The sequence below is a fragment of the Schizosaccharomyces pombe genome (assembly GCF_000002945.2).
Source record: "Schizosaccharomyces pombe strain 972h- genome assembly, chromosome: II".
Taxonomy (NCBI): domain Eukaryota; kingdom Fungi; phylum Ascomycota; class Schizosaccharomycetes; order Schizosaccharomycetales; family Schizosaccharomycetaceae; genus Schizosaccharomyces; species Schizosaccharomyces pombe.
The window spans coordinates 4056038-4079016 of record NC_003423.3 but is presented as its reverse complement, the minus strand read 5'-3'; the positions used below and the strand labels follow the sequence as shown (position 1 = coordinate 4079016).

General features: G+C 36.1%; 12 protein-coding genes and 13 long non-coding RNA genes across 25 annotated transcripts; 12 read left to right on the top strand and 13 right to left on the bottom strand.

Moving 5' to 3' along the window:
* Nucleotides 1-222: 222 nt before the first annotated feature.
* Nucleotides 223-1856, bottom strand: SPOM_SPBC1347.09 (hexaprenyldihydroxybenzoate methyltransferase). Its single transcript, NM_001022625.3, has one exon. It carries the CDS (start codon nucleotides 1565-1567, stop codon nucleotides 713-715), a length of 855 nt encoding a protein of 284 aa, NP_596701.1. The 5' UTR covers nucleotides 1568-1856; the 3' UTR covers nucleotides 223-712.
* SPOM_SPNCRNA.6424 lies at nucleotides 895-1267 on the top strand. Its single transcript, NR_195773.1, has one exon. It is a non-coding gene; the product is annotated as a non-coding RNA (long non-coding RNA).
* Nucleotides 1857-1958: 102 nt separating the features above from the next.
* On the bottom strand, nucleotides 1959-2537 carry SPOM_SPNCRNA.6423. The gene has a single exon (NR_195772.1). It is a non-coding gene; the product is annotated as a non-coding RNA (long non-coding RNA).
* A 235-nt stretch (nucleotides 2538-2772) lies between these two features.
* SPOM_SPNCRNA.6422 lies at nucleotides 2773-2980 on the bottom strand. Its single transcript, NR_195771.1, has one exon. It is a non-coding gene; the product is annotated as a non-coding RNA (long non-coding RNA).
* Nucleotides 2922-5297, top strand: rnh202 (ribonuclease H2 complex subunit). The gene has a single exon (NM_001355833.2). It carries the CDS (start codon nucleotides 3296-3298, stop codon nucleotides 4175-4177), a length of 882 nt encoding a protein of 293 aa, NP_001342878.1. The 5' UTR covers nucleotides 2922-3295; the 3' UTR covers nucleotides 4178-5297.
* On the bottom strand, nucleotides 3256-5449 carry rex2 (RNA exonuclease). Its single transcript, NM_001022623.3, has 5 exons — nucleotides 5252-5449; nucleotides 5066-5146; nucleotides 4899-4984; nucleotides 4714-4779; nucleotides 3256-4651 (listed from the first exon to the last, which is right to left on the bottom strand). The coding sequence occupies exons 1-5, from the start codon at nucleotides 5424-5426 to the stop codon at nucleotides 4301-4303; spliced, it is 759 nt and encodes a 252-aa protein (NP_596699.2). The 5' UTR covers nucleotides 5427-5449; the 3' UTR covers nucleotides 3256-4300.
* Nucleotides 5450-5686: 237 nt separating this feature from the next.
* cki1 (serine/threonine protein kinase (CK1 family) Cki1) lies at nucleotides 5687-7462 on the top strand. Its single transcript, NM_001355832.2, has 3 exons — nucleotides 5687-5738; nucleotides 5782-6008; nucleotides 6092-7462. Exons 2-3 carry the CDS (start codon nucleotides 5883-5885, stop codon nucleotides 7304-7306), a joined length of 1341 nt encoding a protein of 446 aa, NP_001342877.1. The 5' UTR covers nucleotides 5687-5738; nucleotides 5782-5882; the 3' UTR covers nucleotides 7307-7462.
* Nucleotides 7463-7704: 242 nt separating this feature from the next.
* SPOM_SPNCRNA.105 lies at nucleotides 7705-7906 on the bottom strand. Its single transcript, NR_149893.2, has one exon. It is a non-coding gene; the product is annotated as a non-coding RNA (long non-coding RNA).
* Nucleotides 7907-8048: 142 nt separating this feature from the next.
* On the bottom strand, nucleotides 8049-9166 carry SPOM_SPNCRNA.6421. The gene has a single exon (NR_195770.1). It is a non-coding gene; the product is annotated as a non-coding RNA (long non-coding RNA).
* scj1 (DNAJ domain-containing protein Scj1) lies at nucleotides 8293-9854 on the top strand. The gene is made up of 4 exons (NM_001022621.3): nucleotides 8293-8432; nucleotides 8507-8595; nucleotides 8651-9627; nucleotides 9683-9854. The coding sequence occupies exons 1-4, from the start codon at nucleotides 8352-8354 to the stop codon at nucleotides 9730-9732; spliced, it is 1197 nt and encodes a 398-aa protein (NP_596697.3). The 5' UTR covers nucleotides 8293-8351; the 3' UTR covers nucleotides 9733-9854.
* On the bottom strand, nucleotides 9850-11228 carry tim54 (TIM22 inner membrane protein import complex subunit Tim54). Its single transcript, NM_001022620.3, has one exon. The coding sequence runs from the start codon at nucleotides 10985-10987 to the stop codon at nucleotides 9944-9946; it is 1044 nt and encodes a 347-aa protein (NP_596696.1). The 5' UTR covers nucleotides 10988-11228; the 3' UTR covers nucleotides 9850-9943.
* SPOM_SPNCRNA.1664 lies at nucleotides 9862-11241 on the top strand. The gene has a single exon (NR_150560.1). It is a non-coding gene; the product is annotated as a non-coding RNA, possible alternative UTR (long non-coding RNA).
* Nucleotides 11196-12845, top strand: SPOM_SPNCRNA.1663. The gene has a single exon (NR_150559.1). It is a non-coding gene; the product is annotated as a non-coding RNA (long non-coding RNA).
* Nucleotides 11560-12723, bottom strand: meu14 (sporulation specific PIL domain protein Meu14; the record flags this gene model as incomplete). The annotated part of the gene is made up of 2 exons (NM_001022619.2): nucleotides 11560-12600; nucleotides 12642-12723. The coding sequence occupies 2 exons, from the start codon at nucleotides 12721-12723 to the stop codon at nucleotides 11675-11677; spliced, it is 1008 nt and encodes a 335-aa protein (NP_596695.1). The 3' UTR covers nucleotides 11560-11674.
* A 211-nt stretch (nucleotides 12846-13056) lies between the features above and the next one.
* Nucleotides 13057-14497, bottom strand: ani1 (FKBP-type peptidyl-prolyl cis-trans isomerase). The gene has a single exon (NM_001022618.3). The coding sequence runs from the start codon at nucleotides 14458-14460 to the stop codon at nucleotides 13375-13377; it is 1086 nt and encodes a 361-aa protein (NP_596694.1). The 5' UTR covers nucleotides 14461-14497; the 3' UTR covers nucleotides 13057-13374.
* On the top strand, nucleotides 13299-13569 carry SPOM_SPNCRNA.6420. The gene has a single exon (NR_195769.1). It is a non-coding gene; the product is annotated as a non-coding RNA (long non-coding RNA).
* SPOM_SPNCRNA.1662 lies at nucleotides 14453-17447 on the bottom strand. The gene has a single exon (NR_150558.1). It is a non-coding gene; the product is annotated as a non-coding RNA, possible alternative UTR (long non-coding RNA).
* rev1 (deoxycytidyl transferase Rev1) lies at nucleotides 14604-17785 on the top strand. The gene has a single exon (NM_001022616.4). The coding sequence runs from the start codon at nucleotides 14859-14861 to the stop codon at nucleotides 17664-17666; it is 2808 nt and encodes a 935-aa protein (NP_596693.2). The 5' UTR covers nucleotides 14604-14858; the 3' UTR covers nucleotides 17667-17785.
* A 1-nt stretch (nucleotide 17786) lies between these two features.
* On the bottom strand, nucleotides 17787-19016 carry sec13 (GATOR2-SEACAT complex/COPII-coated vesicle component/nuclear pore outer ring WD repeat protein Sec13). The gene is made up of 2 exons (NM_001022615.3): nucleotides 18949-19016; nucleotides 17787-18872 (listed from the first exon to the last, which is right to left on the bottom strand). Exons 1-2 carry the CDS (start codon nucleotides 18982-18984, stop codon nucleotides 18015-18017), a joined length of 894 nt encoding a protein of 297 aa, NP_596692.1. The 5' UTR covers nucleotides 18985-19016; the 3' UTR covers nucleotides 17787-18014.
* Nucleotides 18436-18712, top strand: SPOM_SPNCRNA.6419. Its single transcript, NR_195768.1, has one exon. It is a non-coding gene; the product is annotated as a non-coding RNA (long non-coding RNA).
* A 38-nt stretch (nucleotides 19017-19054) lies between the features above and the next one.
* Nucleotides 19055-19606, bottom strand: SPOM_SPNCRNA.437. Its single transcript, NR_150825.1, has one exon. It is a non-coding gene; the product is annotated as a non-coding RNA (long non-coding RNA).
* SPOM_SPNCRNA.6418 lies at nucleotides 19141-19634 on the top strand. The gene has a single exon (NR_195767.1). It is a non-coding gene; the product is annotated as a non-coding RNA (long non-coding RNA).
* A 118-nt stretch (nucleotides 19635-19752) lies between these two features.
* vps20 (ESCRT III complex subunit Vps20) lies at nucleotides 19753-20831 on the top strand. The gene has a single exon (NM_001022614.3). The coding sequence runs from the start codon at nucleotides 19943-19945 to the stop codon at nucleotides 20621-20623; it is 681 nt and encodes a 226-aa protein (NP_596691.1). The 5' UTR covers nucleotides 19753-19942; the 3' UTR covers nucleotides 20624-20831.
* On the bottom strand, nucleotides 20794-22969 carry mtl3. The gene has a single exon (NM_001022613.3). The coding sequence runs from the start codon at nucleotides 22847-22849 to the stop codon at nucleotides 21245-21247; it is 1605 nt and encodes a 534-aa protein (NP_596690.1). The 5' UTR covers nucleotides 22850-22969; the 3' UTR covers nucleotides 20794-21244.
* SPOM_SPNCRNA.6417 lies at nucleotides 21534-22197 on the top strand. The gene has a single exon (NR_195766.1). It is a non-coding gene; the product is annotated as a non-coding RNA (long non-coding RNA).
* Nucleotides 22970-22979: the final 10 nt, after the last annotated feature.

Below are 22979 nucleotides of genomic sequence, written 5' to 3'. Positions count from 1 at the left end.
GTTTAAGGATGCAAAATGTAGTGCATAAACAAGCATAATGTGCAAAATTAAATCCTCTCTATACTACACATGCTATAGGTAAACAACATAACTGCAGTTTGAATAATAAAAGGTTAAAATAGATGCGCTAATTTAATGAGTATACACGTTCGATATCACGAATTCATTTACATAATATAAACTTACGATATTTGTCTATATAGAATCATAAAAGATGTGTCTACAGTATTCAAATGCATATAGTAACTTATTTAAAAGGGGTATTTTGAACAGTTAAATTTTAAACGTCGAACTTTTTTTTACATTTGGTGGAAGAGATTGCCTAGTTTCCGTTGTCTATTCAAATTTGCGCTTAATATTAAAATCTTTGTGACAACAGTTGGCCAGTTCTTTTGAAACCAACTTATGAAGAAAAATCATATAACGAAATTTCCAGTATTGTATAAAAAAAGCCTGTAATCCCACATAATATTTGGTTGATCATATTCGAAATTGTCGTTTCAATGAAGTTTAGTCCTTTCTGAATGCTCAGTATGTAGTTTCGTTTAAATGAATCACCGGGACTCACAGTGTTATAAGTTATCATAAGCTATCAATTTAATGGACATCAATACTTGTTTAAATGAAGCAATTCCTGGTCTGATTGCTTCACCTTCTAAAATCGGGTACCCAGACCATTCATTTGTTTATCCCTAATTAAAAATTAAGGGGATCATGTTTTGATACCACTAATAACCATCAGCTGTAATTTTACCTCATACAGCTTCTCTCCGTTAGCTAAATCTAAGGTTTTAGCGTCTTTTGACTGGGTTGACCGTTGATACTTAGCTTCATCGACCCACACATTTGCCTGAGCTTTACCAATGACTTCAGCGTTTGACAAAGATGCATTTTTGAATAAATTCAAAATTGATTGCGGAGTAAATCCACCATGATGAGCTACGCCAAGCTTAGCTATTTCATCAGGATGCAAATTACCATGAAAAGTATCACCCCCCTTTATTAAATCTGCGACAAATAATCGACCATTAGGTTTTAAAAGTTTAGAAAGCTTATTAGTCACTTCCTGTAGGTCCTTGATATGATGATATGCCATGGAGCATACAACAGCATCAAATTCAGTAGAAAATGGTTCATCGCCGTTGCCATCCAAATCATCCAAACTTAAAACATATGCACAGGCTCTTTCTTTGGGAATGTTCATCTTTCTAAATTTTTCATTATAAACGTCCACCATGTCTTGGGAAACGTCTATGCCAACAATTTGTTTACAGTAAGGGAACAGGTGTTGGCTAATTAAACCAGTTCCACAAGCAAAATCCAATATACTCATACCACTTTTCTTCCAAAAATTATTTACATTTGTCAAATCATCATCCGAAGTTAAAAGCAGCCTATCTTGATCATATTTTGGGAGATCATGTCTTAGGCTGGTTTCGGAATTGTCTTCAAACTGTAAAATTTTTGAAGAAATCACTTTGGAAATCGCCAAGGTACTTGGATTGTCATATTTCGATGCTTCTATTTTGTTGTAATGAGACACGTTGGCATAAACTATATCCGACATGATATTTTAGTTCCTTTTATATTGTTAATGAACGGTGAAGTCTTGCTAATAGGAATATTAAAAAAAAAGATAATCAAGGACTATCTTTAAATGGTTATGACTGAAAATTTATGTCACAAGGTACCACGATTATGAAAGATTAGCACAATTTCCCTTTTTATGATTAATATAACTAAAACTTATTAAGCGAGAATTTGTTTAGAACTATTATTGGATGTTAGACAGAAAAGAGCCTGTTAATATAGAAACTTCAGTAGCTTCTTATTTTAACTAAATTATTGTATTCGACAGATTAGGATTCCTGTGACCGTCCTTTTGCTTTTGTATAACGCTCATTTTTGTATTACCCTAATACCCGAATTTTGTAAATAAGCTTGGACTTTTTATATACTACTGGAAACCGCTGCGCATAATTTAAGAAGCTAAATTGGGTTTCGTTCCAACACACTATTTGCATTGAATTGTAAAGTATTGTTTACATGAATCGTTTTGAGTAAATCCCTAGGTAGGGTGTTAAATGAAGCAATTAAGCATGATTCAAGATATTCGTTAAAAAGTACGAATCATTTGGCCTAAATTGTTAGTCTAGCTGACTTGCTGCATGGCTCTCAAAGTGGCCCGCAAGAAAGGCTCCATAAATTGCTCAGATCACTGTAAGTATTTACTGTTAAGTAAAAATACAAAAAGGAGCTTCGCTAATGAAACAGTAATTTGGAAGTTGATCTATTCATGTCACAAAAAATGCGGTAGCAATGTAATAATGTTATAACCCATTTTGAGACTTACACCGAAAGAATGTACACGAGGAAGATTCATTCATCAATGGTTTAAATAACACATCAACCACCTTTGAGGTACTTGCAAGCAAGGAAGGTCATATTCGTTCGCTTTTAGTTACTTCACTAATTTTCAACTAATGTACTTCACGTTTTTCATTACTTTACAATCAACGTAGTAGAACATGTAGACTTAGTCTTGTTCACCATTATACACTCTTTATGTATAACGTCCGCAACCAGTTTTTTTTCATTAAAAAAAAAAAAATTCGATGTGATAAACAGTTAGTATAGTCAATCTAGCAATTATTAAGATGAGAAAATACTCAATGTCTATTTTATTAGTTTATTAAGGATATCTATACTTTGGCTTTTCAATTTAACCAATGCTGTTTTTTTTTGGTACTTGAAGCCGCAAGCTTTCTATTCAATTCACTACCGTGGTTTACCATTGAATTTCTCATAACTAAGATTGCCGCTCTTGACTTCAACATCGACTGTTATATTTCTTTTTTAAGAATATGCATTTCATTTTTTTGTACTGCTTTCTTATAAAGATGGAGTTCTTGACTAACAACGTGTCTTGAACAGACAACAAAAAGTCGGTACGAATCTCCTCTTACTTCAGCCATCTTTTATATCAACTTCATGATTATCTTAAGAGGAACAATCAATTTTATATGCTTAATTTCTTTCGTATATGTACAACTAGAGTCGTCACTGTTTTAAATTTTGATATACCCAAATCGTTGTCAATACTTTTACAAAATACTCATCTTTAGCTGAAAGTTACACAACGAAATCTTTCTAATTAAAAAATTGTGTTTGCAAGTACTCAGAGTTGTTTTCAATTGATATCTTTGCATTTTTTACTTTTGTTGCAAATAGTGGTACGAAGTTTCAGACGTGATTGCCTCACAAATTTTGGGGTTTCATAATTTAAACTTAAAAAATGCAGGGAAAGATATTCATACTACCCAAAGATTCTACAAATCAACAATTTGTTGAACTCTCACATCCCTTGACCGGGAGACCACTTCGTTATTTATTAACAAACGATCACCTTTTACAAATCCTTCAAGTTGGGGATTCTTCAAAACAAAGGTCTTGGTTTGTAGGGGATCATGTAGTATCGGACGGATATCTCTATGTTTGCACCCCGATAGACTTACTCGCGCTTGTGCTTCCAATCATTCAGGAACTTACTTGGAGTCGCCGGAAAGAACCGAATCGATATGTCTCGTTTGAAGACTTCATTGAACACTTTGATAATATGGGTCCTCATTATCCACGAGTGTCAGAAGTCCTCTCTCCGAATTTGTTGAACACATTACATCGGATTTGTAAAGTAAACGAGCCAGTAGGATCTTTGCCCAAGACCTTTCAACTGGATGAATCTTCTGTTGTTAAAATTTTACTAAGGAAAGCCAAGGTTGCTCAAGAAAATCTTCCCCCTAGTATTGTAACCGAACTTAAAAAACAGTTAGCGCCTTTGGACCTCCGCACGCCGCTTCCACAAGATTTACTAGAATTGTCATGCAAGTGGCATGCCGCTTCATTGGTTTGTGAAGATCTTCAACCTGAATGGTATAACAAATTAGCCTACTGGCAGGAAGAATTGGCCCCACTGCACGCTTACACTAAAAACTTAGAAGAATCAAGAAAGATTTTGGTAGAAAAGGAAGCTTTGTTAAATTCTAAAAAACGTCCACAAAACAGTGATATTACATCAAGTCTTTTAAAAAAGCCCAATCGGAAGCAGGCCACCAAGAAGTCCAAATACTTCTCAGGAGAAGGAATGACGAAAATATCTTCATTCTTTACAAAAAAGTAAGATCACCGAGGTATGATTTTGCTTTTATTTTTTTCTTAGCATAGTACCCTTAATTTTTTTGGCATGTTTACAAGATATTGTCAATTGCTGTAAAAGTGGAATTCTTCTTTCTTGAGCAATGTTTCAAGAAAGCCAATAAGAGCGGTAATGTTGAAGTTCACCAATACTTTCAAGAATATCCGACAATGCGCGATGATCACCCTTTTTATCATAAGCAGGAATATCCGGGCACCAGCGTTTGGCTAATTCCTTAATAGTAGAAACATCGATAATTCTGTAATGCAAATGTTCGATTATCTTTGGCATCTCGACAGATAAAAACCTTACGTCTGCATGGACACTGTTTCCAGCGATTAACGCTTCTCGTTTTTTTGGAATGTATTTTTTAATGTATGCTAACAACTGGTTTTCAACGTCTTTCACTGTTAAATTACTCTGTCTACATCTTTCCGTAAGACCACTTTTCCCATGTTGCTGTTTATTAGTATAATTAGAAAATTGACATCCGTGAATGAACTAAAAGCAAGAAAAGATACCTCAATACACCAGTCATTCATTTCACTCAATTGCTTTTCGTCGAGTTTAATAACAGCATCAAATTTCTACGCCTTAGTTAGTATGACAGCCTTAATAAACGCTCAACTTCGAAACCATGCATTTGTTTCTCTTGAAACATCTCAAGTTAAAAGCCGATGTTTCAATGTTCACAATTAAAAGTTACCTCTTCAACGGGGCGAAGATTTCCATCAGTAATGATTGCCGCGACCTCCATCAATACATGCTTTCCCACCTCTAACCCGGTCATCTCTTCAATCATATTAGTACAAGTTACCTATAAAACCATCGTAATGCATTTTAAAAGCTAAGATTATACTAAAGCTCACTAACCGCAATCAATCCAAACAAGGGGCTGCTTTAAATTCGACATTTTGAGGTTGGAGAATGGACTTTTCAATTTTGAGATGAAATCTTTATATTAGTAAAAGTTTAAAAACTGAGGTACACATCGACAAAAAGAAACTTAAACATGTAAATTGTAGAAATGATAACTTGATAGACTGAATCTAAACATACTCGTATTCGTTGATAAGTCTTGCTGGAAAATGGGTTTGGAAATTTGACAAATATTTTTGCGATATGTTGGCTGCAAGAAGCGCGAATGCAACGAGCTAGTGCGTTTGCTATACAAGCGTTTTTTAATGTGATATGACTGCAAAATGATTCTATTATTTAAGAATGCACCTTGCATATGAAAATACGGTATTATTACTTAATGAAAGTACTTCGTTGTAAGTTGGATTTTAATATCCGGGATTTTTTAAAATTAAAAACTTAGCTATCGATTGATTTTTGCAATGAAAACTAGTAATAGTATGTTTATTTAAACGTTTTGAAACAGTGTTTGTATTCCAAAGACAGCATTACCTAACCCCTTAATCAGGCAGGAATAGAGGGAAGTGATGCACATGACACTTCCGTAACTAAAGCACCACTAAAAACATCCGTTCCAACACCATCCACCTCTTTTCTCAATAACGGCTTGAATAGTTGTAATTTCAAGGTTTGTATAGGAGATCTTTGTGATTCAATCTAATTCATAAAAGTATTTAAACAGGAATCGCTTACAACCTAGTTTTTTGCATTCGATAGCGGAAAACGGAGACATCATATTTGACAAATCTCCAGCACAAATCGTTCAAAGATAATGAGTGGACAAAACAATGTAGTCGGTGTCCACTACAAAGTTGGAAGAAGAATTGGCGAAGGCTCGTTTGGTGTTATTTTTGAAGGGACGAATTTGTTGAATAATCAACAAGTAGCCATTAAATTTGTAAGTGAGAATCCATTTGATGCCATGCTTTGAAGCTGGATATTTTTCTTGTTTCCTTCATTACTGATTGATTTTGCTTATAGGAACCAAGACGCAGTGATGCTCCTCAATTACGTGATGAATACCGTACTTACAAGTTGCTGGCAGGATGTACGGGTATTCCGAATGTTTATTATTTTGGCCAAGAAGGGTTACATAACATTTTGGTGATTGACCTTCTTGGGCCAAGTTTAGAAGATTTGCTCGATCTCTGCGGCCGTAAATTTAGTGTAAAAACAGTTGCTATGGCCGCAAAACAGATGTTGGCAAGAGTGCAATCTATCCATGAGAAGAGTCTCGTTTATCGAGACATTAAGCCTGATAATTTTTTGATCGGTCGACCAAACAGTAAAAATGCTAATATGATCTACGTAGTAGACTTTGGCATGGTAAAATTTTATCGTGATCCAGTTACCAAACAGCACATACCTTACCGGGAGAAAAAGAACCTCTCGGGTACTGCTCGTTACATGTCTATTAATACTCATTTGGGTCGGGAGCAATCCCGTCGAGACGATTTGGAAGCCTTGGGTCATGTATTCATGTATTTTCTTAGAGGTAGCCTACCTTGGCAAGGATTGAAGGCTGCCACCAATAAGCAAAAATATGAACGAATTGGTGAGAAAAAGCAAAGTACCCCGTTACGCGAGTTGTGTGCTGGTTTCCCGGAAGAATTCTACAAGTATATGCATTATGCTCGTAATTTGGCATTCGATGCTACTCCAGATTATGATTATTTGCAAGGCCTATTTTCGAAAGTCCTAGAGCGATTAAATACTACTGAGGATGAAAATTTTGACTGGAATCTATTGAATAACGGTAAAGGTTGGCAAAGCTTGAAGTCGCGAAACGCAGAGACAGAAAATCAACGTTCAAGCAAACCACCAGCACCCAAATTGGAATCAAAGTCACCAGCCCTGCAAAATCATGCAAGTACTCAGAACGTAGTTTCCAAACGCTCTGATTATGAAAAGCCTTTTGCCGAGCCGCATCTGAATTCTGCAAGCGATTCTGCTGAACCCAATCAAAATTCTTTACCTAATCCGCCAACGGAGACGAAAGCTACCACAACTGTGCCTGATCGTTCCGGTTTAGCAACTAATCAACCAGCACCCGTTGATGTTCATGATTCTTCTGAAGAACGGGTTACCCGAGAGCAAGTACAAAATGCTACGAAAGAAACAGAAGCACCTAAAAAGAAAAAATCATTTTGGGCCAGTATTCTTTCTTGTTGTTCTGGCTCCAATGAAGACACATGAATAATATGTTCTACTAGTATTTAGGAATTTCTTGATTATTTTGTTCTTCAGACTGGTATGGATAATCAGGCTTTCAGTTGACAAAAGTGTTTTTGTGATTTATTTTTTGTGCCGTAACGATTTTCTGTGCTTCATTCATTTAATTATACACTTTCTTTTCATTTTATTTCTTTGTCCAAATCCTTCTTCTTAGAATTGCTAGCAGGGTTAACTTTTGCATTTTTTCTTCCTTCCCGGTAATCTATCCTTTTTTATAAATCTGTAAAATGTACGTTTGAAATAATTACTTTTCTTTAGGCTTCTTCGCGTATTGTCAAACTGGAGGTTACTTATTGTGATTAAAGCAATGATATCTTATATTTGCACAGGTTCTTTGCTTTTATGTTTTTTTCCGTTTATAATCTTTGTCTCGTTCAACATTTTGTCTTTTGATCACTTCCGATGATATTATGCGTTCCTTGAGCATAAAGGTCGTTGAATACTGCTTGTCAGTCTATTTTTAGTTATTTGGACTCTCGTACATATGTGTAGAGGTTTGAACACCCACATCTATCTATCTATATTATATATATTATGTGTATATGTATTTACGTGTACATAGATATTATATTATTATTTATCATCCTTACTCTGCCTCAAATGACTAAAGGCATACTTACCCTCTGAAATAATGAGTAGTTGGTTTTTGGAACTAAAAAATTTAGTAATAAAATTAGCATGTAAAAATATTTCGAAATATTGCTACCAACAATTCCACCCGATATTCGTTGAAACAAATATAAAATTATCAACTATTTGGACTATTTAAATAACCTATGTGGATCCTTGAAATGGATTAATTGTATTAATAAAAATATTTTCATATAGTAACTTTTATGACATTTCTAAACAATGTTAAATTAAATTTATGGTTTCGATAACCACGGCGATGAGTATACCGAGGCGTTGCAAACTTGTCCTGGATTTCTTCAAGAAAATCTTTCTACATAATACCATTCCCTTGTTAAAGTGAGCTAAACTCCAACTCGCTTCCTAAACATAGTTAATGCATTTCAATCTTTTTCATTTTATATTAGGATTTTTAGTTTGCATTCAAGCAGTTGTATCTGCTGCTGACTACTATCAAGTAAGTGCATGTGATCGTAGGATTGAGAAGAAAATTAAAGAAAAATGTTCACTAACAACTTCTCTCAAAAACAGATCCTTGGAGTCAGTAAAGATGCATCTGAATCTGAGATTCGCAAAGCATATAGACAATTGACGAAACAATGGCACCCTGACAAAAATCCGTAAGTTAAACAAGCATGCAAACAAATGAAAGCCTAAAGCTAATAAATGTTCTAGAGGTAATGAAGAAGCACAGGAGAAGTTTATTGAAATTAACAAGGCCCATGAAGTCCTTTCTGATCCTGAGCAACGTAAGATTTATGATGCTTATGGAGAAGAAGGATTAAACGGTCAACCTGGTGGTCCTGGTGGTGGTCCAGGTGAAGGATTCCCAGGTGGAGGTTTCGGATTTGATCCATTTGGTGATATATTCGATAACATATTTGGCGGACGTAGACGTCAAAATGCCGTTCGCAGAGGACCTAGCATGGAGCAAATAGTTCAAATTCATCTTTCATCTTTTTACACCGGAGGCAGTTTTACCTTGGAAATTCCGGTGAAGAGAACTTGCAGTGTTTGTAGTGGTCAGGGCTTTAATCCTAAATACTCCGCTGATAAAGCTATCGAAAGTTGCCCTGTTTGCGGTGGTTCAGGGTTCAGAGTCATTGAACACATGATCGCTCCAGGTTTTCGTCAGCAAATGCGTATGCCATGTAACGCTTGTAATGGAAATGGACGTACGATCAAGCATAAATGCCCTCGCTGCAAAGGTGAGCGTGTTGCTGAAGTTGTTGAAAGCTTTGACATTAAAGTACCAGCTGGTGCTCCTGAAGGTTACCGTATCGGTTTTCGTGGTAAAGCTGATGAAATTCCTGGTATGGAAGCTGGAGATATCATCGTTATCCTTGAGGCTGCTGGTGGTGATTATGGATGGACTAGAAAAGATAATGATCTATATAGAAAGGAAACTATTTCGGTTAGGGAAGCTTTACTCGGAAATTGGAAACGTAAAATACAAAAACTGGATGGATCCTTTATGGAGGTTAAGCGGTCAGCTGGCGAAGTTGTGCATCCTGGGGAAACGGAGAGAGTGAAAAATCAAGGAATGCCAATTTACAACCTTCATAAAGGAAAAACCACTTCTGCACATGGAAGTGCTTATATAGAGTGGGAGGTCAAATTTCCTAAAAAGTTGAAAGGAAAGTTTTTGAAAGGTATGTTACATCTCGCAGACTATATAAGTTTTGTTAAACTAACCAATGTATTCAGACCTCAATAACTTATTTGAAAAGTATGATAACGAATTTGATGAGCTTTAAAACGGAGTTTTTTGAAGCCGCTGCTACGTTTTTAATTTAACTAGCTTATTTACCAAAATCCTTTGCATTTACTGTTGACTATCTTATATACATAAATACGCCATTCTTTTATTTTTCCTTTTACTGTTTATGGCTACCTAGTAATTCTTCATACACAGTACTTAATTTCATATATTTGTTTTATTCTTCAAATTTTAGAATAGACATCACTTCATTCATACTTATCTTGTTTGGCTTTCGTTGAATCAAAGATATCAATGTTTTCAAAAAAACGTATCTCATCAGAGTCCTGTAGAAAGGGAGCTGTCCAAATGCGGTTTTCCAAATCAGATCTTGTAAAAAATTGCTTCGGCCAATCTGTTTCCTCTTCAGCTAGAAGTAAAGTGCCGTCTTGTTTTGGAAACTTAGTTACATCCCTGCTTAATGCAACGTTTACGGCAATTGCGCCTAATTCATCAGCTAGCTCTCTTCTTTTAAAAAATCTTGAAAGTCGCTTAGGAGTGTTAGAAAACCCTAAAAGATTTGGTAAGGGAAAAATAGCAATAGTATCCAAAAATTTTGGTGGAACTTGACCAGTCAACGGACTTGCTTCTATCAGAGAAGAGTCTACTTCGTTTTTGCTAATTTTTTTATCGTTCTTTGTATCATTACTATCCTCTTTGTCATCTTTGTCATCTTTTCCTTCTTTCTCTTCTTTCTCCTCTTTATTATTGGCTTCCAATTTTTCTGTTTCAAGTTTTCTTTTCATAATATCGTCGGAAAATCCATATCGAACGCCGTACAGGAACTCTTTGAGGGCATGCCTTCCTAATAAAACAATAGCAGGAGGATCAACACTTGGTTTTAAAACTGATAAGAGGTTTTTTTCCGGTTCAGAAACTTCAGAAATGTTATGCCTCTTGTTGTAAACCGTCCTCGCTACTTGTTCCAATAAATTCCCTTCACCTTTGGACTCCACGGTTTCAAATTCAATGGCTGCAGCATTAAATATAGGTCTAATGTATTCTTCAAATTCTTCCCGTGCAACGTATATTCCATCCCCTGGAGGTCCATGAAGATATACCTTCAATTTTCTCGGTAACTCAAGAGGTGCCATCGGTTGATCAGCCAAATGGCGTACTTGAGAGCAATACTTTTCAATTATTAAATTTTTCTGACGCCGATCATAATAAATTGCTCCAGATATGCCTGCCACGAATCCCAAAAATATGGACATATTTCGACCAGGCATATAAGACTTTATTGTTTTTAACATTGTGAAAAACAAACCAAAAAACGTATCTATCGGTTTCTCCCTCTTTTTAAAGTTCACAACATGAAATATGCGAACTCACACAAATGAAATACACACGTTTATTTGCGAATCAATATATGGATTTTCAAAAAGGAAAACTTCTAAAAGTCAAAATGAAAATTAAGAAGGTTGTAATAGTGAATATTTGATTTTTGAAAGAAGTTTTCCACCAACTTCCAAAATCCAAGTAGTTAAGTAAATTGGGGTATGCAAAAGTTCTACCTTGTGTATATGAGATACAACCTCTCGAGGCAACCTTATCCCATTAAGCAAAAATAAAGGCCTAAGAGGAAATCTAATTTTTTTATTTTATTTTTATTATTTGAAAAGATAAAAATGGAACAGGGATATTGAGAATTCTGTTTGAGGACATTTTTGTACGATAGTACTAAGTTCTCATTGGAACAATAAATTTTAAGGATACGATAAATTAAATAAGTAGAGACCAAATAAACATCCTCCATTATTGGTTTCAAGATGCTTTCTATAAAGAAATCAAACAACTTAACCATGCTATCTACTAAAGCTTTGGAAGGATCAATTGGATAAATATATTGAATTTAGTTTACTTCAATTAATCGACATGCTAAGACATACATGTTTTTTGGGTTGAGAATCCGATTGACGTTTCTTAGTTTGTTATGATAACTACAAGAAAACAGTGGATTTTGCTTGCAACTCTTTTTTCTTTTGCTCTTCTGCAATAGAGGAAAGTAGCTGGGCCTTGTAAGATTCAGCTTCAGGGATTGAAAGCACTGCTTGAACGTTTTTCACTTGCAAGATATTCTGCTGACTTGGATCTCCAGAATCTTGGCTATGATCCGAGAATTCCACTGAGGAAGACGATTTTCTAGTAAATTCACAATCTGAACCTACATGTTCAGTAGTTTCACTAGTTACTGGTGCAAGAAGCCGAGCCATGGACTCTACGCATTGATGCATAATTTGTGTTGCATATTTTTGACTGTAAGCAGCTGGGTTATCCCCTGGGTAAGCCACTTCATCATTAATCAATTCAGCAAGTTGGCTTGCATAATAACTCAAAGTCATTTGCTTTTGTGCTCTTAACTGGAAAGCATCCATCAATCCTTGAAATGATGACTTGAATACTTCTCGAGAAGTATTATCAAGCTGCATCTCTCCTACTAAATTTTCTGCTTCCGTTCTTACTAATTGATTTTGTAAATCTGTAAGTTTAGGAGAAAGAGGATCTCGTTCCTCCTCACGTTCAATGCTTGAGATTAATCGTTGTCGATGTGCTCGTGAGGGTGCGATGCTATCTTCCATAGCTCTAATGGCTTTGAACTTAATTCTGTTTTCATTGAATGCTTTAACAAACTCGATTTCTGTTTCTCCCAGTTCACTAACAAGAACTCCAATTTTATCGCTAATATCATTCAAACTCAGATTACTGGATTTTGCTCCCCAGTCACTCAGATGATTACCAAGGTTCATTAATCCTTTTCCAGCTTGCTTGTAAGCTTCACCTGAACTTTTACCGGATCTAATGATGCGGTGACTTTTCCTTGAGTCATCTGCATGAGATAGTTCTTTTAACTTGCTGATCGAAAATTCTATGTCATTAACTTATTTATCACACCAATTTATATCTTACTATTTTTATTTAAACCCTTCACGAGACCGTTTTCTCTTAAAGAGCCTTTTCTCTGCATTTTCAAGTTGCTTGATTTGGGCATGTTGATTGTTTACGTTTCAGAAAAATATATGCCCGCCTTAAGATTTGCCTGTAAACAGAAGCACAATTTTCAAATAAACAATATAGAAAAAAGACAAATAATAAAAATAATTCTTTAAATTCTAAAACTGCTTGTTTTTTTTTAAGTTGATTATTACGATAATTAATTTTAAGAATTTCGTAAACAAACAGCTGTTTGTAGACTTATTTAGCGATAATCAGATAATGGCTCTTTTATTATCAATATGTTTTTTTTTACTTTTAATAGAGTTTTTCGGAATGTTCTCGTTTATATTTACTCAAACTCAAAATTCCATAATTTAAACATCCTTAACTAGTATCGATCAAGGAAGCGCTATTCTCTTTTCTCTTAATGCTCATACACATACAAACAGCTCTTTCTAAAAAATTGTATATTGATTATATCTCCTTTATCACCCAACAATCCAAATCATCCAAAAGTCCTATATCCAAAGTGTTTGTAACACTTAACTAAAAAAAAATTTCCTAACTCAAATACAAAATGATACCCTGATTTTTTTTGAAACCTAAGAAAAAGATAGGCGATAAAAAGAGTTAATAGAATACATAGTTTAATCCGCGATCTTCTTAAACACGGGAGTTAAAGTATGTTCATCTTCAACATGAAAATTTAGTGAACGCGAACAAGCTTGACTTCAAAAACTAAGGTAGAATTCTTGGGAATTCCTGGAATGCTCTGGTTGCCGTAAGCCATGGGAGCAGGAATTGTAATCTTACGCTCACCGCCTTCTTGCATTCCAGCAACGCCGACGTCCCACCCGCGAATAACCTCACCACGACCAAGGATAAAAGCAAAGGGTTTACCTTTAGTGTTTTTGTCAAAAACCTTTCCATTTTCGAGCTTCCCAATATATCTCATTTCAACTTTTTTCCCATTGGTAGCAGACGCACCGCTCCCAGTTTTAACATCAGTTACAACCACGCCTCCTTTTAAAGTACGAGTCTTGGGACTAGAAGGTGCATTAGAAGAAGCTTGTTGCTTTTCTTTCTTAGCAGCGGGACCAGTAGGTCCTTGTTCAAGTTTTTCGGCAAATGCAACCTTCTTTTCCTTAACAGGGGTACCCTCAACCTTTTGCTTCTTGGTATTGTTTTTCTTAGGAGAAGCAGCCTCTTCTTGCTCGGATTCATCCTTAGTACGTTTTTTTTTAACCTGTGCCTTTTTAGCAGGAGCTGAATCCAATTCATCCTCCTCAGATGCTGAATTATCTTCCGACTCAGATTCCTCTTCACTTTCCTCATCACCGCTGACAGTCTCGACAAGATCCTCCTCAGTAGGAGACAAATCGTAATCCTCGTCAGATTCTTCCTCTTCCTCATCTTCTTCGTCAACCAAAAAGTTACCAGACAAGTGGATGGTTGCATCGCCAGATGCACTGAAGAAGACTTCGTCGCCAGGAGTAATGGTCAAATTTAAAGGCTGTTGGTATAAGGAACCAGGCTTCAAAGTACATAAAACAAATTCACGCTGGCTTTCTTCCAGAAGCTCTTGCATTTGTTCGTCAAGTTCTTCGTCATCTTCATCTTCAACGGGGATACGGGGACGAACCTTCACCAATAAAGTAGTTGGTTTATTAGACTTTTCGCCGGCATCAATGGATGCCATAGTCAAATGAATAGATGCATCTGTAGATTCCTCCACAGCGGGAACATCTTTTCCCTTTACCGAAAGACTATAAACAGCAATTGGAAGAGACATGACTTATTCTTGCCTAAGAGGTGAGGTGGTAGAGGATGTAAAAAATTTTGATACATAAACCGTTGTGTATTCCATTAAGTAAGGGTAGTGCGTATTACCGCGATTTGCAAATTATACTCAAAATTAATTAAATTTGGACGAGCGTGCATCACAACAAACGCGTAGTAATTATTTTTGATATTTCGTTGTTTTTTACTTTGAAATAGTTTGGCTTCACGAGTTTTGGGATAAGGTTAAATAATGAAAGAAAAAAGCTCTTGCAGTTAGTTTTTCTTTATAAACATTGTTTGTTTATTAATTACACTTTTTCCGCTTAAGTGGCTACATTATTATTTGTATTATTTTCCTTTCAGAAACATATTAATACTTATATTTACTGAAAGTGAGAAGCGCGCTGGATGGCTTTTAATCAAAGGAAGCGTCGACGCCCAGTAGGGATTGCAGACTTTGACGAAGCAAACGATGAGGCATACGAAAGTGTTGGGTTCCACGACTATGCAGATTATTTTTCCCGGAAACAAAGAAAGCTTCAAAATCAAAATGCCGCTCTATACAAAAGTATTGATGAAGATTCTAAATCTGATCTCTTTCATGGACTTGCAATAGCGATTAATGGATATACAAAGCCGTCTTATACCGAATTACGGCAAATGATAGTTTCAAATGGAGGTACTTTTATACAATATGTTGATGGAAAAACAAGCATATCATATTTGGTGTGTTCATTTCTCACTCCTTCCAAAGCTCGCCAATGGAAGCATCAGAAAGTGGTTAAACCAGAATGGATAGTGGATTGCATCAAACAGAAGAAAATTCTTCCGTGGATAAATTATCGTACCTTTCAAGCTTCATCGGCTCAAGCTACCCTTTCTTTTGTCGCCTCTAAACCTAGCCAACCCGAAGGTAACTTAGAAGATATTCAAACAAGCTCGCAGGAAGAAGAACATGATAATGAAAAAGATAAAACAAAAGAGAGTAAAGCAAAGGGATTTTTAGATGATTTGAGTGGATTATCAGCGTCTTCACTGCACAACTATCAATTGTTAAAAAATCCCAATGTCCGAAATTCAACCACTCAAAATCAAGATTTTCTTGAGAATTTCTTTAGCTCCTCTCGTTTACATCACTTAAGTACTTGGAAAGCTGATTTTAAAAATGAAATCCAAGCAATGACTACTGCTTCTGAACCTGTTCGTCCAATTATGAAAGATAAATCAAAAAAATCTCGTTTCCTTCTTCATGTTGATTTTGATTGCTTTTTTGCTTCCGTTTCAACACGCTTTTCTCATGAGCTACGACTGAAGCCCGTTGCTGTTGCTCATGGTATAAAAAATTCCGAAATAGCTAGTTGTAATTATGAGGCTCGGAAGTTTGGCATAAAAAATGGTATGTACGTTGGAACAGCTAAAAACCTGTGTCCTTCATTACGGGTTGTTGATTATGATTTTGGAGCATACGAATCTGTTTCTAGAGAATTTTACACTATCCTTGTTAATACACTTCACGACTATATTAAGGTTATAAGTATAGACGAGGCTCTTCTAGATATAACTTCTAGTGTTTCATCTTTTCAAGATTGCTTTGAGATTGCCGAGTCTATCCGCTCGCAGGTTCGCGAGAAAACCAATTGCGAAGTTAGCGTTGGTATTGGCCCAAATGTTCTCTTAGCAAGACTTGCACTTAGGAAGGCGAAGCCTCACAACGTTTATTCTTTGTCAATAGAAAATGTTTTTGATGTATTGAGTCCTTTGTCTGTTCAAGATTTACCAGGGGTGGGCTCTTCACAAGCGCAGAAACTTTTTAATTTGTACGGTGTGCGTACTATTGGGCAGCTGCAAAGAATTGAAAAATTCAATCTTCAAGAGACTTTTGGGGTAAATTACGGTCTGCATTTATACAATATTTCCAGAGGAATTGATACCGATATAATCAATAATGAAACCCCACGGAGGTCCATATCCGTAGATGTTAATTGGGGTGTTCGTTTCGTTTTTCAAGAGGATGGGATAGATTTCTTAAAACGGTTGCTTCATGAGTTGCTTTCCAGAATGGGTAAATGCCAAGTGCTTTTGCATCAAATTCAGCTTCGGATTTTGAAAAGGGCTGATGGAGCCCCTTTCAGTCCACCAAAGTACCTTGGAGCTGGGGAAGTCACTTCATTTACAAAATCTTCAACTTTTACTTCTGCTACTAATTCGTTTGACTTAATATGGAAGAAGGTGACCTCAATGTATAAAACAATTAATGTCGATCCAGGAGATGTACGTGGTATAGGATTACAAGCTCTCAAAATTATTAAAGACAACTCTAAAATTAGAAAAGATTACCGCTCTATACAGAGCATAACTTCTCGAAATAAAGTGTCGCTAAAAGGTGCATCTGTTGACATATCAAGTAAAGATAAAGAAATAATTAGTCAAAAGAAGCAGCTGTCTCCAAAACTTATTCCATCAACACCGTATGATCTGCCGTCATCTTCTCAAATCAGTTCCAGTGCTCTAGCTCAATTACCACCTTCGATGCAGTCTGATATACAGCAGCAATTGAGGTTGCAAAAGCGAAGTATTACGGAATATCCAAGCCAGTTAGATCCTTTGTTTATGGTTGAATTACCTACTCCTATAAGAAATGAAGTAAACGATAATCATGAGATTGCCATGAACAAACGTTTGTCATTAAAATCTCACGCGGATAATAAAATAGATGAACGAGGAAAGAAAAAAATAAGGCAAGAAAATGCATTTGATAAACTTTTACAAATTTCTAAGAAGTCAAAAACAATTAACAAGCCTAACGTTGATTATTTAACACTAAAGGAACTTCCAAAAGACTTACAGAAGCAAATCCTAAAAGAGAGCAATTTACAAAAATCGGACCTCATTTCTGAAGTAAAGCTAGAGAAACCTCATATTGTCACATTTCAACACGTACAATCGCTAGAGGATTTACGAGGGTTGTTAACAAAATGGTACAGTAAAGCGTCTAAAGGACCTAATATTCATGATGTGAATTATTTTGCAAATTACGTGTGTAGAGTTATACGAGAAGAAAAAAACCTAGGAAAGGCACAGATGATGCTAAAGTGGCTGTATCAACTTAATAGAAAGGAATGTAATAAGCCTTGGGAAAAAGCCATCGACAAAATAATTGAAACTGTTCAAGGAGAATGTTTGCAGAGAAACATACCTCCATTAATGATTTTTTAATGCTTTGTTTTCCAAATTCAATAAGGATTTTGGGAAAGATTTTGCGCTTAAGTAGATATGTTTATGCTTTTTAATAATGACCTTTAATCAAATGTATCTATTATGTTGTTTACATGTAACCACTGTAGTTCTTTTAACTACTAAAACCAGTCAATGATAAGCGTAACCTCACAGTTTTTATTGTTTTAAAGAGAGCAAAGGACAAAGAAATCTATAAGTCACTACAAAAATTTTTTCTTTTGCAAAAAAAAAAAGAATTATGCTTATTGAGATAGAAAGTTAAAACACATTACGACCATCATAAAATGTGATTAGGTTTGGAAGCGAAAGAAGATGAACTCATTAATTTCAGTTGCTCAGTTCATTGAGAAGCTGCCATTTATTTTGTGATTCTTTAAAAAGATATACCTTGTTATCGCCGCAAGAAACAGCCAATATATTGCCAGATAATGACCAAGATACACGCCATGCGATGTCAGGGAATTTTTCTTCGGTAAGAGGGGTTTTTTGCCAGGGACCATCTCCTTCTTTAGTCCAAATAAAAACATTTTTATCTTGAGAGGCGGAAGCTAAATAAGTTTTGGTGAGGCCCACACTGGGAGCCCAAGCAACGTCTCTGGTCCAATCCACATGTCCAGCTAACGTGTCTTCAAGGATCCAGTTGTTGACACCTGCATCAAAAGCCCAAATTTTCACGAGATTATCACAACCGGCAGTGGCTAGTTTTTTGGGACCCGCAGCGGGGGATTGACCAACAACAGAGCCAGACAGGCTGGGGGGTGACCAACAGACAGCGTTACAACCAGGCTCATGAGCGGTGAAGATACGGGTATCACAAGAGCCATCATCTTTGAATTCTAACACAGAAACTTTTCCGTCTGAACTTGCACAAGCTAATAGAGCACCATACTCATGGGGGGCCCAGGAGACAGCATTAACAGATGCTTGGTGAGCTGTATGATCCATTAACTCACTCCAAACACCGCCAGTTTCGCGCCAAACAATAACATGTCCGTCATAAGAAGCAGAGGCTAGGATAGTACCAAACTTGGGATGGGCCCAGCCAAGTTGCCAAACGGGGCCTGAATGACCTCTTAAGGTTTCTAACAGTGTTTGTTGATTGTTCTCAATTGAAAAAACTTTAATGGTTTGATCAGAAGAGCACGTAGCTAAACGTTTTCCATAATAATCTAAAATCGCATCATGCTAGGTAAAAGTTAGTCAAAATTAAAACAATCAACCTCAAAGCGAAACCTTGGTTATTATACAAAGTTTTACTTACAATCATATCATCGTGCTGTGTATCTACGGTCGTCATTTTGAATAAACTTACACTTATGTGTTGTGTAGTAGTGAACTTCGCTCACGCATATCCATAACAATGAAAGATATAGTGCAAGGGAACATAATACGGTATTATATTATCCTGACAGCTAAACACAAAGATAAATAAACTTACATAGTCATTAAATAAATACATTTATAACTACTGCAATAATATTACAAAAAGAATTGATTCCGAACCTTCGTAGTAAGAACTCAACTATCAGATTTCGGGACGCTGGCAAAAATAATGGAAAGGTACAGAGACGGTTGTTTGAATTGAACAAATTGAAAGCTAGTCGAGATAGTTAATTCGTTTATTTTCATCTTTTTGACAATACGATAAATGATGCTTATGGAAGCTTTTATTGATTACTGTTTCAGTAACCTATTCTTTCAATATTCTTCTTTTTTTCCATACGTTGCCGAACTGGCTTTCATTCATGAGCATCACAGTTGCTTTTTCAAAATTATGCGTGCTTCAGTATTATTTGTTGAACATCCATTTCTTTTCGCCAAATAGTTCGTTTAACTATGATACAAGAATTTCTTTCATCGCTAACAAATAATACGAAAATAGGTTATCATTTTAATTACACCTGAATTTTTTTGAATTTCATAGCACAATAAATATAACTCGTACCATACTTTTTCTAAAAGGTTTTAACGAATTATAGGTTGTTAAACAGTATAACTCGTAAAGTGTAGAAAAGGTATCGTTGCACTTTACTATTTAATAGCAGGTTGTGTCCATCTCTCCCTTAACTAAACAACAGTCTGCATTACCATATATACCTTTATTTCATTCATTGTGTTGCTGTGGCCGCTTTTTTCTTTCTAATTTAAATCATAAAGGCTTTTCTTAGATAAGTCAAATTCATGCATTAGCTTGGGATTGAAAATTGAAAGCACTCGCCGTTTAGCAACCATCAAAATCTACACTTTAGCTAGTTATGGGGGTTAACAGTAGTAAAATTAATGATAAGGACAGAAGCATATTAAGTATAAAGGAACAAAGGGATAAACTTCTAAGGTATTCCAAACGACTAGAGAAAATTGAACAGCTGGAAATCGACATTGCTCGTAAATGTCTTCGGGACTCAGACAAAAGGGGCGCATTGCGAGCTTTAAAAGCTAAGAAATTATATTCAGGATTAATAACTCAAACATATGGACAATTAGGGAACATCGAGCAATTACTGTCTACCATCGAGTTCACTTTGATTCAAAAAGATGTAATGTTTGGATTACAAGAAGGTACAAATTTGATTAGACAATTGCAGGCCGATATGCCTTTAGAACGAGTTGGGAGAATATGTAACGATCGAGATGAAGCAATGTCGTATGTGGATGAGGTAAATGACATGCTTCAAGGTCGTATGTCAAGAGATCAAGAAGATGAAATCCAAGAAGAGTTAGACTCCTTAATTCGAGAGCAGGAGGATGAAAAGGTGAAGGATTTAGAAAAACCAGGCTTTACTCCTTCCACTGGCGTCGATGTGCTGCCTTCGGTGCCTTTGAAAAATGCAATTCCGTCATTGGATGAAAGCTTCCCCAAAGCAGCAAGTGTCTCCAATACTTCAAGTGCTGTAGTTATCGATGAAGAACTTCGAAAAGATCCAGTCCTGGGATAACTATGGATCTGGCTTTGTATTTGTATTTGTTATCGTTTTATTTTTGTTATTTGCTTTTCTCCATCTCATATATTCTCTCATTTCATCTCGTTTTATTAACTTTCTTTAATGCATCAACTTCTACATCCTAATTCCTAATCACGGAACTGCATTCGCTAATACTTTGAACTCAGCTAACTTTAATGAATGATATTTCAACCAATATTAATTATTAATCGATCATTATTGATCGTGTTTTTAATCAATTTATATTAATTACTAATCCAGTGGAATTCTCAGTAAAAAAATATTTTTGTAATTTTGGTCCAAAACATTAATTATCAAAAGAGTCGCTATTTACTAATAATTTGCGACATTAAAATTGCTGAAATAAATTACAAATAAAATCAAAAAAGCCTTCGACGAAAAATTTAAGTAGCAGACCGCCAAGCAAAGATATAAGCCAGGTTTAATAGTAATAAATATAGGTATCAAAACGTTTAATAAACCACAAGATCCGCGTGGTTTCAACCCATTCTGTAGCTTCTTAAAAAAATAAAATAAACAGTTCACGTTATTAAAAGAAGCATTAAAGATTCAAAACTTTAGTGAATCTAATTTTAGACCGAGCGTTTCGGCAAATTAAATAATAACAATCGCAGCAGCTAAAACAACAAATAAACTAAAGAAAATCGATGTCTTGCTATGAGTTGAAGAAGCCCCGGAACTGTCTGTCGATGAACTATCACCAACAATGACCAACAAAATGCTAGTTTGAGTTGACTGAGATGCATAAGTACTAGATCCACTAGAAACAGTTTCCACCGTAACCACATATACAGTTGACCTTTCGTATGTATGGCTTGAAGAAGTTAGAAGTGAAGATGAGCTAGCAGTCAGAATTGGTTTTGAGCTCAAGCTCGATAATGAATGGCTAGATGAATGACTAGAGCTTCTGCTAGAGGTGCTGTTGTGATAAAAAGCTGAAGATACTGGAGCAGAAGAGGATTTAGAAGACGAGGATGATTTATGACTTGACAAAGACGAGGAATGAGATGAAGAGCTCGCGGGACGAGAGCTTGAAGAAGAAGAACTTGTTAACGTAGAAGACGAAGTGCTCGAAGAAGAAGAAACAGTAGAAGAGAAAGAAGAAGATGACTTTGAGGAAGAAGTAGTAGAAGAGAAAGAAGAAGAGGAAGGAGAAGATGATGATGATGAAATAGTTGAAGAGGAAGAAGTAGGAGAAGAAGAGAACGACGACGACGAAGACATAGAAGACGAAGAAAGGGTGGAAGAGAAAGAAGAAGAGGACGACGACGACGATGAAATTGTAGAAGAGGTTGAAGTGGGAGAAGAAGAGGAAGAGGAGGAAGAAGAAATAGTAGAAGAGGTAGATGTGGGAGAAGAAGAAGAGGAGGAGGACGAAGAAATAATGGAAGAAGAAGAAGACGAAGATGAAGCAGTAGAAGAGGAAGAGGAAGAAGACAAGGACGAGGAAGTAGAAGATGATGAAGAAGAAGTAGAAGGAATAGAAGAAGTACTTAATGAAGAGGAAGTAAGTGTCGAACTAGAGGAGGATGAAGGAGAGCTCGATGAAGAAACAACACTTGAGCTAGACAAATAGGAGGAGCTAGTGGAAGTAGGAGCTGCGCTACTAAAGGTTGAAGAAGAGGTGGAGCTCACAGATGGCTGACTTGAAGAAGTGCTTGAACTCAAGGAGGAAAAAGTTGAAGAAGTCAAAGGATCAGAAGATGACAAACTTGATGAAGAAATACTTACTTCAACACTAGTACTGCTTGGTAAAATAGCTGATGATACAGAACTTGGGTCCAGAAGAGAACTGGATTCCGTACTAGAAGGCGTATATTCAGAAGAAGTAGGTGAAAAGAAAGAAGTCGACGAGGGAAGCTGACTAGTTGCGGGATCAGAATAAGAGCTGACCGGAGACGAGTAAGAATTAGTTTCTGAGGGAGTAGCAGATTCAGAAAAGATACTGGGTTCACTAGAGCTAGTGGGTGTCGCATACCCGTAGTAAGTAGGAGTTCCTCCAGTTTCAGCGGCACGACCATAATATCGGATTTCCTGACGCCTTTGTAGTTCCTCTTGAGAATCTCTGCCCTCAAGTTGATTTAAAGATATTTTTGTGAAGCTGGAATTACCATATATTTGATGCACCAAGAAGGCTTGCGTAAAAATGTTCGATATGCAAAATACGCAAATGAGAGAAAACAAAAGTCTCAAACCCATCTTCAGTTTTAAGGATAATAATAAACTAATCTAACTAAACTCGCTGTATTTTACTTCCAAAAGCAGAGCACTTCCGGAAGTTGTATATGTCCCTAAAGTCTTCCGGTATACTGAGAGGGTAACTTCATGA